The following is an 18,043-nucleotide window of genomic DNA, read 5'->3' as shown; positions in this document are numbered from 1 at the left end:
GACTGGTCTCCATGGCAACGGGACTCTGTTTGGCATTGTTTGTTGTTCAGAAACAAGAGTGTGTCAGTAGCAGACATGACTCCTACCAGCAGCGGCCTAGATATGAGTTTGGTGCTGGGGCTGACTCAACCCTGCAGCAGTTTTACCTCAGCGAGGATCCCAGCGTCAGGGATTTTTATTTTTATTTTTTTTTACACGGGACCTTCTAGGGTTGATTTAACATAAGATTACCTGACTGATAAAGTATAACTTCACCCATCCCTGCCAAATACAGTCTATTTAAATTCCCCACATTCTTCACGTTATTAAAACAAGAGCCTTAGGTCTGTTTGGATTTCATAACAGCTGACTAAAATGCCTCTTGCAAATCAGTTCAACATCTTGGGAGAAAAAAAAAATGAAGTCAAACAGTTTCAGGGCATTTGCTGTGACATCACTACCAAAGTAGTGACCTTGTATTTCTAGGAAGTTATAGCAGACACAGGATAGAATTGCCAAAGTTAGTTATTTGCAACATCAGATGGCTGGCAGTGCCTGCATAAAAGTACCCCCCCCCTTTTTTTTAAATTCTTTGTTCCTTGTTGTACCTTAAATCAATAACCCATTGCTTCAAAATTTAAAACCCTAAAAAGGGGCTATTTGTAAGTTTTCTCTGGTTGACCATTGCTTTTGCTATCGTTGTCTTTGTAATACAAGATGTTAAAATGCTCCCTCTGAGCAGCGCTACGTCTTCAGAACAGATTAGAGAATACAGTGAGTCACTATCGGTGATGAGACGGGCCAGGGCTAGCTGGTTAGCGTGCTAGCTGTAACGAGAGTTAACATTGGTGTTGCTTTCCACCTCTGGAGACACATACAACATTTCTTGTAGACTTGTAATAAACAGCTGTTAATGCTAACATTGGATATGTAGCATTAGCAAAACTTACAAATAGCTCCTTTAAGAATATAAGTGGTAAATCTGCCACAATTACCAATGTAAACTGCGTGTGCAGTACCAGACAGCTTGACAGGTGTAGCATCAGTAACTAACATCTACAGCACCTGACATTCAAAAAGAGCAAAAGCTCATAAAGGTTCAACATCCTGCTCAAGGACATTTGAGAGGACTCGTGCTGAACATTCAGTACATGCAGTGATAGAGGCTGTAACCTTTCAGCTGCAGAGCAGCCTTTCTCTAACCATCCAGCCCTGTCACGATAACACAGCAGACGCAAAAGTCAACTCCACAGAGCCGTTCTCTGCCTCTTCACTCTGCACCTCACTTAATTACATTTTCTCGATAATTCAACGCTGGAGCTACATCTCCATCTCTCACCGCATTTTTCTATGCATGCTATCATTCCTCACCCCTCAGTTTCTGTTCGGGGTGGATTGATGAATCATTTTGGAAGTATATCAGGCAAATATTGATCTGATCTGGTATTTTGTGTGCATTTTACGAAAAAAATAAATAAGAAGGAGCAAAAAATTTTACGAAAAGTCTAAATTCTGTCCATGGAAATGCTCCAATTTAAAGAAACTCAATATCACTCCAAGGCAAAAACTATATACAGTACATATATGTCTGTATTAGCTTTTAAATAGCCACATCAGTTCAACCTAAGCGTCCTCTATGCTCTCTCTACCTTCCTCCGTCTCCCCCCTCCCTGCCCTGCACCCGTAGGCGAGGGGAGAATTCCTGCAGGGTGGGGGCTTTCCCCAGGAAGAACAGGAGCTTTGTCCCCTGAGGGACGAGGCCATAGGCTGACAGACAGTCTGGCAACCTCTGACCAGGCAGCTAGTGAGTGAGTGAGTGAGTGAGTGAGTAAGAGAGAGTGAGAGAGAGAGAGAGTGATAGGGCATAATCATGGTGCAGAAGATGTCATCTCACGGCGAAACTAGCGCTTACTCCGCTGGAGTTTCGTCTTAGCTCAGGGGCACACAACATACTGTTCACTGCGTGTAGGAATGAGGTAATGTCAGTGAGTTTACAAACCAGAGCACAGCTGACTTCACTATAAATAGAAGATTCTGCAATCAAGTCTGAGATGGCATTTCTTCCTCATTTGATGCGTGTAAAGATAAAAGTTGTGATTCAGGTTTAAGCACATTTCACATTGCACCACAGCACCACAGTGCTGTGATTAGTTAAACCTGAAATCCCTAATGGTCGTTTTATTGTGGCACAGTTATTAAATAACTTTGCATGGCATGTTGAAACACTCAAATGGCCCATTTACTGCAGGACACTCGCCATGCTCTGCTGCTGAGAAACGTTGATCAGGTTTGTCAGGTCTCACCTTTACAGGTTGACATGTCAGTGATGACTAATTCCTTCACTTCAGTCAATAAAACATGTGTTGATTTAACTGTTCAGCTGTTCATCAAGGAAAAACTATGGTTTGTTACAACCTGGACAACAGTTATTTTCATTATTAGTTAATTTATTGATTATTTTCAAGTGAACAATAAATCATTTTGTGAATAAAATGTCAGAAAATGGTATAAAATGCCCATCACAACTTTTCAGAGTCCAATTTGTAATTCAGTTGATGATAAAAAAAACTGATATATGACTAAGACAAACCTGTTTCTATCAAACACATTCTAGCAAACACGCTAAAAGCTACTCATCGTCAGAGCGACGATACTGAACATGCCCAGAGTGTGTTTCTGGGCATCCACATTAACGCTGTCAGAGGAGGGTTATAAATGATTCCCTGTGCAAAGTATCCACTGCTGAGGAAAAGACCGAGAGGTCCTGAAAATGGTGACTTATTAACAAGCGTCCAGTGTTCATGTTTAAAATTAACCTCCATTAGTGCCATTTCCTTAGAAACTCAGGCAGGAGGGCCATTGCTGGGTTGATCCCAGAAGCTCTGAGGTGAAGGTGGTGGTGGCAGGCAAGGCTGATGCTCTGAGGTGGTAAATGTGATCAAGCAACCAGGTATAAAAGTAAATTTACTGTATGAATTCTGCAGTATAAAGTCATGTCAAATAAAAGCCACTTTTTGACAATATACAGTGACTTTCATGAATATTCCTGTTTGTGTTTAGACCACACTGGAGGAACCGTGACGATCAGGCAAACAGACCAATCACAATCCAGAGACATCCAGAGTAGATGTAAGTTACTGTGACGTGAAACAGAGGAACACTTGTCTGCTTGTCTTGAGCTTATGTTTGAGCATTTCCTGAAACTCACTGCAGTAAACTCACCCATCTCCAAAGTCTTATGCAGGTCAGGAACTACAGCCCAGGAACTAAATGTAGACCATGACAAGGGTCAACATAAAGGTAAACTTTAAGTCCAAATTTCTGGGTTACTGGAAATGCTCTTGAAAAGGGGACTATAATAGTTCATCAATAAAATCAAGAAAATAATGAAATGACAATGAAAACATTATTATATAATTACTCATGGGTCAGAACATCATTTTGATCTCAACTAAACACCTGTAATATTTCAGACACCTGTAATATTTCACACCTGTTTTTTTTTTTTTAAGACATAAATATGTTTTATTTTACAACTTAAAATAAAATAGAACATAGGTCAGTAGAACACCTACTACTGGTCTACTATGGTGTGTGGTCATACCAAATATACAGCCTACCCTACACATACTATATATATATGACCCACTCAAACCACAAAGACGTAATAATAACATAAACCAAACATGTTGTCTTTGATTTTATTTTTAAGTGTATGACTTTTTACTCACTTTACTTACTACTTTCTACAAACTGAACAAAAAATATCAATTGTTTGTTAATGATTCATTTTTTTAAAAAAAATTTTTCAGATTTTGTACTCTGGAACATGTTGATGTCAGATTCTGGATGTCTGTCTCTGTCTGGATAAAGGTTGGTGGGGAAATTAAAAAACAGGGACAATAATGGAAATAAATCCAGGGTGTTATTGTTCTATTCCTGACACAGTCTGACATGTTGTGTGTGATATATTTTAAGAGGGCTGCCAGTAAAGCAAACCAGATCAAAGCAAAAAGTGGAACATAGACTGTACAGGCCAAAAGTGAAAGAGAGAAGGAAACGAGACAGAGAAAACAAGAGCAAAATTCCAAAAATAAGTAAATATCCCCCCATCCCTCCACCTACACAACACACATCATCTATATTTGCTGTGGAGCCATCAAGTAAAGCTAAATCTGAAAATGAAAGCAGCTACATATATCAGCCAAATATAAAACAGCGTCTCATCCATTACATTCGTGATCCAGACCTTCATTCAACAAAATAAGTTTTAACTCATGTCACAAGAGGCCAATATATTATAGAGTATCGTAGTGTAGGGATTTATAATGTGCTAGTCGTGAATAGCAGTGACTTTATAGCAACCTTATTATACGGTATTTCCTTATCTACTCTAGTATTAAGTTAATACAGCTGTTCTTGTAGAGCAGATTGAAGACCTGCAACAGCTGCATATTATCATCTATCTAATTACAGTATTTAAAATGACAGTGATGTTAAAGAAGTCAATATGTCAACAGTCATGTATTACACTGTAGTATTCTTTACTTTGCTTCCCTTTCTGAACTCTCTGAAACAAATGAGCCTGAATCCTCACAACCATTTTCTCTCCCACAAACAGATATGTAGGTTTTTTTTCAATTTGCATGGGAACTGTCTTGTGATCTGTGCGGCGAGAGGGAGGCCGAGCTGAGAACAGGGTTTCAGACCGGAGAAGGGGAAAAAACAACAACAGATTTCACTCTCTGCCTGAGCTCTGGAAACCTCTCGACTTCCTGTGCGCTCTGACCTTCCAGTGTCTGCTTTTCTTTTTTTCTCTCTCTCTCTCTCTCTCTCTCTCTTTTCCTCCCCTGTAGTTCAGTTGTACTGCCCTTCACTCATCCTGCTTGGACACACACACACACACACACACACACACACACACACACACACACACACACACACACACACACACACACACACACACACACACCACACACACACACACACACACACACACACACACACACACACACTACAATAGACTGTATATGAAAACGTACACATTCTGCAGCTGTCATGACTCAGCGTGGGTGTGTCGTCATTGTGTGGGCACAAATCATTGTCTACCTACAGGACATGCAGTAGTGAATAAAATCTATATGAAGACACAGGCAGTATATGGTGCAGATATTATAATATTAGGTCAAAATCATTTTTATTGAAACCCAAATTTCAGCATGCAGATATAATTTGATTAAATACCTGTTGGATTTGAATTTGATATAGTACAATATTTTTGATTGGACTTCACACATATATGCTTGGACACTTTTCATTATTATTTCTAATAGGGCTGAATGATATCCAAAAAAACAAAAACAAATCATACTGCGATTATTTTTCAGTTGGAGTGGTCATTTCTGCAATTTCATTTGGAGAGTATGATTAGTAGGCCTGCATCTCTGTAGCACCACAATGCTTCACTTATGGTATGATGTGACACATTTTTACCTGTCAAAAAAATTGAAGCTGCTGCGATTTACAGATTGCACTTGAACATACTGTGATTTCAATTCATTTTTCAGCCCTGATCTAATATTAATATAAACCTGAGTTTTAATGGAGATTTCTCAGATAAAATAATAATGGCATAATAATTGCATAAATTCAAAAAACAAACATTTCTAAGAAGATGTGTCTGCTGACTGCTGAAAACATTTTAACATTTAAACATTTGAAAAAATTGTACTGAAAGAAACTGAAGTGGCAGTCACAGTATAATCAGTTAAAGAGGTTGTGATGGCAGTTAAACTGTGTAAATGTGTGTGAGTGTTTCTAGATTTTAAATGACCAAAATACACAAGATTAATATAAATTGTAGAAATCCTCTCACACATTTAATTTCATTTCCTATCACCTCACTTACAGATCCACTTGATCATAAACATTCAAAACAACATGTTACTTGTGCAAGTGAGCCAGAACTATTCCACAAGCACCTTTCAATTGAAGATGAGTCAACTCAAATCTCAAATTAAATTCCGCTCAATATTTCATCAGCACTGTCTCACATCCTCCGGAGAACAGAGGGGAGGGCCGGACTAGATGCTACTGACAGTCATAGTTGTGGAGCCGCTGCAGCTGTTGAAATGCAGGATGATGCCAGAATGTAGGAGGAAGCAGGATCAGGAATCAGCATCAAATAGTATTAGAAGAACTGCAGAACAGAGCATCAATAGTTTTAAATAATATTTTCTAACTCTTTGCATAAGTCAAAAAGTACAATTTTAGTTTTCCTATATCTTTTGTGAGTGAAATCACTGCGGTGAAAACAACTGTGGTGTCAGGCTCACAAAGCACACTGGATACACCACAGTGGCTGCCACACACACCTCACCTGACACCACCTGCATTCATCATCAACTGTGACAATGAGAGAAACATCCATACGCTGGATTCTGGAGTTAAATACAGTGTTTATTGTGCGATTTCATCAGATATGTACGTGTTAAGACTGCTTACTTTTTTTTTTTTACTAACCCCATTTTTGTGCGCACACACACACACACACACACACACACACACACACACACACACACACACACACACACAGTACGGATCACACACATGGCTTTATAAATGAGGTCCCTGAACTTTACACATAGAAATGAAGCTGATACCAATCTTCAAATCCCAGTCCACAGAAAGCACATAACTGTATTTATTTAAGCAGCTCAATAAATCTAGTCTGAATCTCACCTTGAGGACATGAAAGTGGTCAAAATTCAACTTCAAAAAAATCATCTCCTGAAAGATTTGATCTAAAAATACTATTATCAGTACTAGCACTGGTAAACCTTCAGCTGAAATCTCTCCATGCTTATATGCATGAGGCTGGGACCTCTGGATTCTGTCTGTCTTCTCCCCAATACAGAATAAAGTGATACAAGTGTGAAGTGAAGGGATACAGCCAGGCAGCTGGCTAAGCCGCACGCTAAGTTAGGCTAACGAACTCCCCTCTGCCTTATCACCCACTGACACACACACACTGAGCTAGCAGCAACGCAGCTGAGCTTCTACCCCAGGTGACCTCCTTCTCAACCCCCTCCCAGGACACCCCGGGCACCCCTCGGATACGCCAGTCAGCAAACACGGAGCTGAAGACGCAGTCATGTTTATGGATGTGTTACTTCATCATGATGCACTTTCTGCCACATTTGACTGCTGAGGTTACGCCTCCTGCTGAATAAAAATACCTTTATACCCACGCATAATTCCGCTCTTGACGTGGATCAAAAAGTGGTGAGCTAGTTGAGTGATTCAATAAAGTTTGAAGGCAGACACTTTCAGAGTCTAGGACAATACTGTGTATTTGAATGTTTTCGATGTCTGTTGCGGAATTATCTCATGACTTGGAGAGGAAACTGATGCGAGTATCGTAGTGATAATGCACAAGTTCCTCCTTCTTTAAGATTTAAATTTCACCAGTTTGACGGTATTTTCCAGAGATTCCTCCAGATCCAGATCAAGCAGCACAGCTGAAACATCTTTTTTCTTACATTTCGTGTTGTCAAAGTCTTATATATAAATCATGTACTTTCCGTCTTTCTTCAGGTCATGGCTATTCATTCTCATAACTGACCAGTTCCTCTTTTTATTAGAAAAAAAAAAATCAGCTGTTATTGTCCACAATTTAAAATGACATTTTGTGTGCCAGACATTGCAGCCAATTCAACATCTGGGGCCAGATAAAGAAATCATGACAGCACTTTCTACACAGTGAGATGAAGCGGTTAAGAAGAGAGAAGGATAACAAAGAGGGAGTTTGTGTGACATTTGAATTGATTAGTTTATTATGGATTTCAATAACTTGGGCTGCAACTTGTGATTATTTTCAATATTGATTAATATTTCCACTACGTTTTCAACAGATCGTTTGGTCTTGACAGCAAATAAATGTCTAAAGACTAAAAGACCAAAATCCAAAGATATTCTCTTTATTATTCACTCATCAAAATTTCTGCGGACTGATTTTCTGTCAATAGACCAATCGATTAATCAACTAATCATTGCAACTGTAATTAAAACATCTTAAAATCCTTCATAATGGTTGTTTGTAATCTAGATGTCACTAGTTTTGTCAAAACCATTTTAACTCTTTAGCTTTTTCCTGAGCTTTCGACCACATCGCATGAAATGAAATCCACATACGACCCCCTTTTATCATGTAACCAAACTTAAATCATATGATAACACACACACCATTTACTGATGAAGACTATGAGTTGTCTTCAAAAGCTCTGGAAAAAAAAAGCCACTCAATGGACCTTGAGTACTAATTCCAATGTGAAGAATGAACATTCACACTTTAATTACCAAATTGTTCAGTGGGGATTAAATGATGCTATTTTCCCCTTTCTTGTGTCGTCAATATGTTGTTATCAGTCTTATTATCCATTTATGGAAGTGAATGAGATATACAGTGGAGAAGTCCAGATGTGTATTCTATGTTTCTGCCTGTGCTTTCAGTCTGGAACTACATAAGTGTCTCCTCACTGTGTGAACAAGCATTAACGGCTGAATTTTTAAGCATTTGAGTGGTTAAGTGTCTGAAGATGCTGTCTTCAATACCTCAATTTCCTCTCTTCTACACTTTGTCGTGACAGTGATTCCTAAAACTGGTCGATTGAGAAGCCGGTAGGATTTACCAAGGGACAGGTTTCAAGTTTGCCTTGACTGACAGGTCTCTCAGGCTATCACAGTCAGCCCTAATGGCCTCTTGCTCACGCCATCAGTTAGATTTTCTTGTTCCAGCTAGTCAAGACAGCAGCAAAAAGTTTACCTACAGGTGATGGCACAGACACTATTGACATGGGTTTCTCCTATCTATGGTTTCAAACAGCTTTTGTGAACTAGCTATGGATCAAATCATTATTCTTTTATCAGCTGAAAACGGACGCTTATTTACATGAGAATGTTGCTGTTTACCACAATATAACATGAATTTCTATTTCAACAAAATGTTTTTTCATTAAAACCTTATAACAAATTATCTTTGATTCTGGCCTGACAATGAGCTCAGCAGGAATAGAAATATCTCCACATACTGACAGCACCATCTTTATGCTTTTATATACCAATGCTGCTTTGAATAAGACGGCATGACTTTTCTGCTGCAGAGGTGAAGTTCTTTTAACAGTCAATAAAAGATCTGACTGGCAAACAACAAAAGTCAAGCCTGACGGTCCTCGCTAATTTCCATCTGTGGATGGGATTTTTATCGTGTTCTTTCTCTCTAATGGCAAGTTTAAGTGAATTATTGGCTCACTTATCACCTAACTACACATTACAGCTGCTTTAACAAAATACAGGTGCATGTTCATTAAGTTTAAACTCTTCTACTATCTTTTGTAAATAACTCAGCGCAATCAAAAAAAATGGCTAAAATGGCTAAATTGCCTTCATAAATCCTCCTGCTGCACAGAGGGATATTGGTATGTGTGTAAGTGCAGTGATAACAGGAGAGCAGTTCACCACACACATGCAAACATCACACACCCAGCCACCCATACACTCAGACACACACACACACACATAGACACAGGGGATGTTTTGAGTGCGCTGCAGAGAGGGGCACTGGGGGCCCTGAATGAAAACATGCCGGTAGAGGGATGTATCATGTTTGTCGGTTCAGAGAGACAGAGGGAGAGAGAGAGAGAGAGAGCGAAAAGGGACATGTTGATCCAAGATCTAACCGTGGCTTCTTCCTGTGAGTTCCAGCCCAGCAAGTGCTTAGCTTGGCACTTTCCCCACCAGTTCTAACTAAAGCCTCTGCAGAGTTTTATGGCGTGTGGTGATGCCTATAGCTGTTTTTGGATCTATGAAGGCTTTGTGCAGATAACTGACAGTGTGAGCACGACAGCTGGACTGAACCAGCTTTTGAAGGCTGTTACTGATAGCAAGAGTTTCACTGCAGCTGCAGCAAGAGGATGTGTTGATACTTTCATTACAGAAAACTTAAAGCTGCACTAATCCATATTTCTTATGTAAACAACTGCTCAAATGACTGTGTTTAATGTGAAAGGGGTTGCTTCCAGTAAAGAACCCACAGAGAATTATAACCAACTCTGCAGATCTTCTCTGCACTACAGAGCACTGTTTTGATTTTAGGGCCTGATACTTCAATGTTTTGATTCACTCTCATGGCTGTCATCAGCCTCGTTTCCAGCTGCAGCAGGTAGCTGTTTTCAGTGAAAAAGCTCTGATAAACTCACTGCCAAGCACCAAGCAACAGACGGACAAAGTTAGCACAAGGCTGATGAACAAAGTGGAGCACAGAGACGAAAACTGAACTAAAAAGGAAGTGAATATTGTCCTTAAATTTCCAAGGTGACCAGAAAAATCTAGGGGTGGGTGATCTGACAATCTTATATTGGGGACGATCTTACTTTGGCATATGAGCTACTTTTCAGATGAATTGTACAGATCGCATCATTAAACAGTGCTATATTTAGATGTTAAGTTCAGTCGTTGCTAACCCAGAAATTGCTAACAGTTAAACAGTTAGCCTGCTAACCACAGCTGGCGATGGCAGTCCTTGATCTGCTCTGCAGCCTTGGTGTGCTTGGCGTAGAGCCACATGTATTCACCTGAGCACAACAAGAACTACCATCAACAACTGCAGTCCAAGATGGTGGCGTTACAGGGATGAGAAACCTGCCTGCAGGCAGAGAAACAGGAAATGGGACGAGCTAAGGCTAGCTGGTTAGCAGTGACTGCACTTCCGAATTAAAGTATTTACATACAGCACCTTATAAATAAATAACAGCACTGTCCTAACGAATACTCCAGATGAACTAAGCAAAAAGTGTGATTGGTTGTGACACAATTTGTAAACAGAAGACAGCATTGTGGGTGAAGAGTAGCAGCGAGCAGACAAATGTCCAAATGAAGCGTCAACGCTTTGGAAAGCTATGAATCACAATTTCCGGTGAGGTCTTTCACAATAAAATCAGAGCGGAAACAGGATGCAAAGATTTGTCAGTTGGGCCTTTGAGTTGAAGTTACTGGCTTTGTATCCAGGAAACTATATGCACAACTAGTCATGTGATCATGAGTTCAACTAAATGATTCAGATTCAGCTCGTGGGTTGTGATTACACCTGAAAAGATTGTGATCTGATCTTTTGGCTGGATTGCCCATCCCTAGACGAATAACTGCAAATGAATGCTAATGTTGCTCCATATTTGCTGGATGTGTAAATAAGCAACTGTTACTGTTATTACTGAGAACAGTTGCTAATGCATTTGCCATAACTAGTTTGTAAGATGATAATATACCAATGTTGTGTTTACAGGTTATCCACCTACCATCCTTGTGGCCAAAAAAATAAAATTTAATAAAAAAAATCAATTACTGCTTTAAAAGTCAATATAAAAAATGTCTAATTAATTTCCCAAATTTACTGTTAATATATGGATACATATAAAAAAAAGGTCTTGGGAGATACTTCAAAAATGCTCCAAGCTGTTTAAGTTGGCAAACCAGTTTACTGGATGTGTTTGATTGACAGCTAAGCCGGCAGGACCACAGACACACACACTTGTAACTGTAAATTGCAAGCCAAAGAAAGACTTTCATATCACTGCTTTGTTGCAGTGGTATGGAATAATTCGGACCATCACTTCATATCTAAACTGAAAAGTATTGACATTTACAGCTTTAAAGTTATTTAGTGCCACAGTTAGCAAGATAATTGGCTGTCTAACCTCAAAACTGACATTAGCAGTGCACTTCACCTGGATGGATGTTGTTTGCTAGCTCATTTAGCAAGTCAAGGTCCAAAGCAAGATTTTTCCATGTTTGATAAGAGAGCTAAAAAGCTAATGTAGGTCATGGTTCAAAGTCTGAGGCTCTTTCGGAGCTTTGTCACAGCCTTTGTCTAGCATATAGCTGTACTCTGGTGTGACCGTAACTGTCAGCACCAGCCAGTGATAGATATTTGAAAAAACAACACTGTTCTGATCCATATATGTTAAAATAGGTGAAAATCTCTTGAAACAAAAACTAATAAAATATATAACTGAATTTCAGTTTAAACGCCCCCTCCAATGAAATTCAAGTTTTAACCTTGTTGACATGTCCATATGGTGGTTTTTATATGATACAAGACATATCATGAGTGATATAAGCAGTCAGCGACATAGCTGAGTATTTTCACCTTGGAAATGCAGTGAACCAAGGACAATCTCAAAATAACAGATTCAGACAGCCAGTTACAAGCTAACAAGCTAGCAAACACAATAAATAAATAAAAGATGCTAAGTACGCTAACCATTCTGATATGTCTGTTGGTCTCTGGTGCTCCTCATCTGAGTCTGGGTCTGACTGAGGCTCAAACATTTGGTATAGTCTTTTCAATGTTTCCTCTAATGCTTATCATCTTGACACACACTGCTCTTTCACCTGTCCACCTGGAGCAAGCAGTGGTGGTGAGCAGGGCACGAGGCCTGATCCAGAATTTCTCAATGAGGAAGTAAGAGTAGATGAGCTTCACACCCAGTTTTTTAATTACTTTTTATGTGTGAAAACCATGGTAAACAAAATGTTAATCATAGCAGATTATTTTTAAGTAGTATAAAGCGTGCATGGAGGGGAACTATAAAAGGATTACATGTTTCCTGCAGAACTATATGCCTGAAACCCCATTAACATAACCACAAGATGTGAAAAACAGAAAATGACTGAGTGTTTAAGGTGTGAAAGACTCTCGCCCCCATCATACAGACACAATAGTGACAGAAAGAAGCTCCTATTCTCTCTTTTCTGTATTTACTTTTGGTGGAATTCCAGTTACGGCCTCTGGCCTCAACCCAAGCGCCCCACCACTCACTTTCTTCAATGATCCTGTTTCATCAGCATCTTCCAAACCAACCAGGCCAAAATGTTCCGCAGGTCATTAGCTAAAACTGTGACTCTTCGCAAGCTCTTCAGGGATAATGATCATGAATGATATTCACCTTAATCCATCACTGTAACAGATAGTCCTAATGGTCAAAAGCAGTCACTTTTTTAATTTAGTTATATGTTGGTGGTCTCTGTCCTCGCCTGTTGATATGATGAAGAAAGTGATCTTTTACCATCATATCATCACTAAAAAAGGTGTTCTTTAACAACCCACCTTATTTATTTCTCCTACAATTATTTCCCACATTTTCTGTATGTAACACAGTGTTTGGTTCACTTATGGCTACAGCTGGACATAGAGTTTCTGCCTCCTCTATTTCTTCCTGTACGACTGCAAAATGGCAGCTCTAGAAAGAAGAACTTGCACCACTATTCTGAGGAACTGACACCCAAATCTGAGGTTCATCATTGATGCTTTAGTACATTTTGTACTGCAACCCAACGGCCCCATTATCTCTCTTCTTTTTTTTTTTTTTCCCTTACTTTACGGTTCATTTTTCCTTTGTGCCAAGATGCTCCTGCACCTGTGCATTAAACCTGTCATCACCTCACTTACAGAGTGGCACATTATTGTCAAACTGACAGGGCGTCGTTTGAAATGCAACGCACCCCCCCCCAAAAAAAAAAACACACACATACACACAATCCCTACTGCTCCCATCCGCCTCCTCCACACCCCCTGCACCACCACAACAGGATATTGCTCAGTGGCACAGCCGGGTTATAGCTGTATGGAGACATGTAGGGACAGGCCAGGGACAAAGATTCAGACAAGAATTAAAAAACAAGAGGCAGGAGGAGGCAGGAGGAGGCAGGAGGAGGCAGGGGAGCGATACGATCTCCCAGTGCACACAGAGAGGGATTGTGTTCGCTTAGACCTGCCTCATATACAAAGATTATATTAACATAACTGCTCCTTCTTTGCACCACAGGAGATGTTTTTCTAGTGGAGAGGTCTTACTGGGAAAGAACCTGACACAGGGGTGAAGATAAGCAAGGGGTGAAACAGAGCAGATGCTGAAGGAGACTGACAGAAACAGTCAGTGCTCTGTTGAAGGTGTCTCTGGGAGAAAGGTATTCTTATGGTGTGTTGAATGGGGATTGTATTCTTTAAACAAACCTTGAATCAAGGGTGTTCACCTTCTAAGGTCATATTCTCGGAAACTACAGTACTGAATTTTTTGTGGTTTCAGTCGTTCCCAGTTCAACAAGGAGCAACCATTATCGTTTTCTATTTTGGTGTACTTAAGCAATCAGGATCCGCAGAAACAAGACAGGATGAGCAGAGGGAAGTTGGAAATCTTTTGTACCGCAAGAGATGCAGCCACAGAGCTGACAGGGATTATATGCTGTATCACAAGAATGATAATAACAGAGGGAAGACTGGTGTAAAATTCAGGTGGCTAAGAGTAAAGGCACTTGCTCTGCTTCAAAAGGGGGAACAGAAAGCTTTATCAGCAATACATCTCTCCCTAGTGTAGCTTTAATGACAAGGTCCAATGTGTACGTGTCTGCCACGAGGCCCAGAAACACTGACGCAAGACCTTTCCCGCCACCCCCGGGCAGCATCAAAGTCCAGAGAGTGAGTTGTGATGGTGCCGAGATGCAAAGCTTCCTCTTGAATTCCTGACCTTTGCTAGCAAAGCATGGCATTTCGTGCTATCATCAACACATATTTGCAGGCCTTTCAGTCTCTGTAGCCTTGGCCTACGTTTTACAGCCCGGGAGTCACGAAACCGAGCTTCAATTCAAACAGATGTGCTGTCGTACTACTAATATTAAACGCTTTTTCATGATCTTGACCTATAATTCTAGATAAAGTTGATATATGACGCTAAGACAATGACTGACTGTAAAAATTATGCTTCAGAATTGAAATTAGAGAGAATTCAATTTCCCAGACTAATGAGATGTTTGGGTTAATAATTCTGCTCGAGGCCTTACAGTATATTGAGAGAGTTTAAAAGAGTGTCTTTGTTCTAGATATGGCCATGTAAACACTAAAAGATTCCTTTTAGCAGCTTTACATACACTAGTACACCATGTTCCATCACTGGCATGGGGGGATATTGCCACACATAAGACCCAGTAAGCACGTCTATACCTTATTTTCATCAATGTAACCCTGACAAACATGGGTTCAAGTGATGAATGACTCGCACTGTAGACAGGAAGGACTTACTGTTGTTGGACTTGAGATCCCGGTGGATAACAGGGACGATGGCCTCGCTGTGCAGGTACAACATCCCTTTGGCTATCTGCACGGCCCAGTTGACCAGGACGTGCGGCGGGATGCGACGACCCGCCAAGGCCCGGCTCAGCGGCCCACCTGAGGCGTACTCCATGATGAGGCACAGGTTGGGTTCCTGCAGGCAGACACCTTTCAGGGCAATGATGTTCGGGTGAGTGAGCATGGCGAAGAGACGCGCCTCCTGCCTCACGTTCTGAGCCGTCACACTGATGTCCTCGTCCGGGTCTTGACGAGCGGCCTTCACGGCTACCAGCCCGCCTCTCCATGTACCGCGATACACTTTCCCGAAGCCGCCGACCCCTATGACCTCCTCCAGGCTCAGCTCCCGGAAATCCAACACGTCGGGTTCAAACTCGCCCACCACAGCTGGGCCGAGCTCGCCAACCACGCTGCTGCCTGGAAGCTTCCCGTATCCGCTGGGCTTGAAGGAGCCATAGTTGGATGGGAAGATGCCCACCTTGTTGTTGACTTTTCCGGCCCACCAGCCCTCGTCCCCTGATATCTCAGAGTCCAGAGAGAGGACTTCAACCAGGTCTCCTTTACGTAAGGTGAGTTCATCTTTACAGGATGCCTCATAGTCAAATAAGGCTGTCCACACAGGATTGGTGAAGTTCCCTTTTTGTGATTGATCCAAATTTTTCCAGTTCGACAGTGGGCCACGACTGAATATGTTCTTCAGTGGCTCCATGGAGCCTCAAGCAGATGTTTTGACTGGATCTGATTTTGCACCCCAAGGGTTTGAAAATAAAGTACAAAGGAGTACTTTATTGCGCCTCGCTCCCTTTCCTGTCTTTCTTGTTGGTTCATCAGGGACCAGTGAAATGTATTCAAAAGCTTGACCAACAAGTGGGCTACAGGAGAGGATTCAAAGATAACTGAAGTGTCTTTCATTCATCTTAACATGAAATGCAATTCATGAACCAGTCAAGAGACTGCTTTTGTTTGATGACGGCTAAGTGTATCAAAGCTTAGAAAGGCAGCACTGTCTCCACTGAATTTCTCTCTGTGTAAGTGATGTGGTATGTGGTTTCCCAACACATGGTTTGAGCTCAATATCATTTCACCGGCCTGTACTTAAGAGCCTCTTGAATCACCTCATTATGGGCAAATTAGCTCTTCTCTTCCCTCATTCTAAATTGCCACCTGTTGAGTTGTGATTATGAAGACTAAAAGTATGAGGACAAAAATAAAATGGCCTGAAACTTGTTGTAAAATACTTCAAGTGTTGTAATGCCAACTGCAAATTAAGATTCCCACAACTTTGAGCTGTCCATTTTGAGTTTTATGTATTTTTAGCCATCAAGTGCAGTGGCCACCACAAGCAGGAAGCGCTGAGAAGCGGAGAAGAATAGCAGGAAAGGAGCATTCAGTCCAGACAACCAGTGTTTTACAAGTTTCAGGGCTGACCAGTTCGCATTATTAAGCCCAAATCTCCAATAACCGCGTCTGGCCGCAACTTTGCGGCGCTGCCGCAGGAAATCCCGCATCCCGTTCCGCGAGAGTATCCATAATTACGGTCTTATCAGAAGCACACAATGAGCTGGGTTTGATCATAACATAAAACTTACGAACCGCCGACTTTGTAACAGGAAGAGCTATCCAAACCTGCTCGGCTTTACTTTCCAGGGAGAAACGCGCAGTAAAAACAAATCCCGTTAGTTCCTCAATGGAGTTCAGCGCGTGGCCTGGTCCAGCTCGGTGGTGTTGTTACAGTCGGTATCCAAACAGCACAATAACTCCATCATTACTTCTTATCCCAGTACTCTTCCTCGGTCAGTGTTCACTCGTCAGGACCTCGAACCACTTCTACGTCTGTGCTTACAGTCAGTAGAGAGGGTGGGGTTTCAAAACTTTTTCTCTCCCAACAGGAAAAGAGTCAGATGACAGGCAACGGTCGAGTTAGATACAATTCGTCATCAAATATCCGGTTATCGCTTTCAAAGTAAAATTAGCATGTTTAGTTTACTGGCACAAATGGTTGGGAGTAATTTAATGGCTTTTGCTTTAGTTTTGAACCTGTATAACAAAAACAGTAGCTCATACAAGAATTACATATTACAACTTCATTATTTAAACTGTAACCAGGGAATCAAATGTAGCTTGCTAAAACATTTAGGCCAAAGCTGTTCAACTCTGATGACATAAGTCATTTAAATGTGATCAGTGTCAAGATTATATTGCATGGACAATAAATCATAAGAGGAAGTCATTAGTACAGTGATAAGTGACGACTCGTTTACTTTAATTACATGACCTATTCGAATTGGTCATTGCTTAATTTTGCTTTATATTGCAATAAAAATAATGTCAGAAATTATTTATTTATTTCTATCCTTGCAAAAGTACGGAATTAATTTAAAGCGATGTTTATGGACTAGTAATTATCTAATTGTATAAAACCTTTTTATTTACAGTCTATGTGTACAACTTCGTGTACAATCCGTGTACTATGTATTTATCACACTTTTATTTTGAATTTATGATTTCCTTGTATTTTCATCGCTATCTTCCTGCTAACTTCACAGTGCTACTGGGCCAGACCACTGGAGGTGCGTCAAGCTAGCACAAACATACCTACGAAAAAAGAATCAATGTAGGGGGAAGCGTTTACCTTCAAAATAAAAGAGTAAAATTTATGAGTAGGAGGCTATCATAGTGTTGAAATGACTAGAACAGTGATTTTTATGAGATTATTTTGTGTAGTGACATTATGACAAGAAAATACTTATCTAATTAATTGCAGATTTTCCCTTGACCACAAGACACGTTTTAATGTGGCTCTTGTTTTGAAATTCACACTAGAAGTCATGTTTGTTCATTACAGCTCACTTTACATTGGTTGTAACAGGTGCTAAATGAACCTGG

At 40.5% G+C, this 18,043-nt stretch overlaps 1 protein-coding gene across 1 annotated transcript in view; it reads right to left on the bottom strand.

Moving 5' to 3' along the window:
• Positions 1-16,223, bottom strand: part of map3k11 (mitogen-activated protein kinase kinase kinase 11) — a 43,695-nt gene extending 27,472 nt beyond the window's left edge. The window contains exon 1 of the mRNA XM_022752214.1: positions 15,110-16,223. Coding sequence (XP_022607935.1) covers positions 15,110-15,866 — 757 coding nt within the window. The 5' untranslated portion in view covers positions 15,867-16,223. The remainder of the gene's footprint in view (positions 1-15,109) is intronic.
• Positions 16,224-18,043: the final 1,820 nt, after the last annotated feature.

The sequence above is a fragment of the Seriola dumerili genome, unplaced genomic scaffold, assembly GCF_002260705.1.
Source record: "Seriola dumerili isolate Sdu_G_001 unplaced genomic scaffold, Sdu_1.0 BDQW01000167.1, whole genome shotgun sequence".
Lineage (NCBI taxonomy): Eukaryota > Metazoa > Chordata > Actinopteri > Carangiformes > Carangidae > Seriola > Seriola dumerili.
The sequence above is the reverse complement of the archived record's forward strand: the minus strand, read 5'-3'. Positions and strand labels throughout refer to the sequence as shown.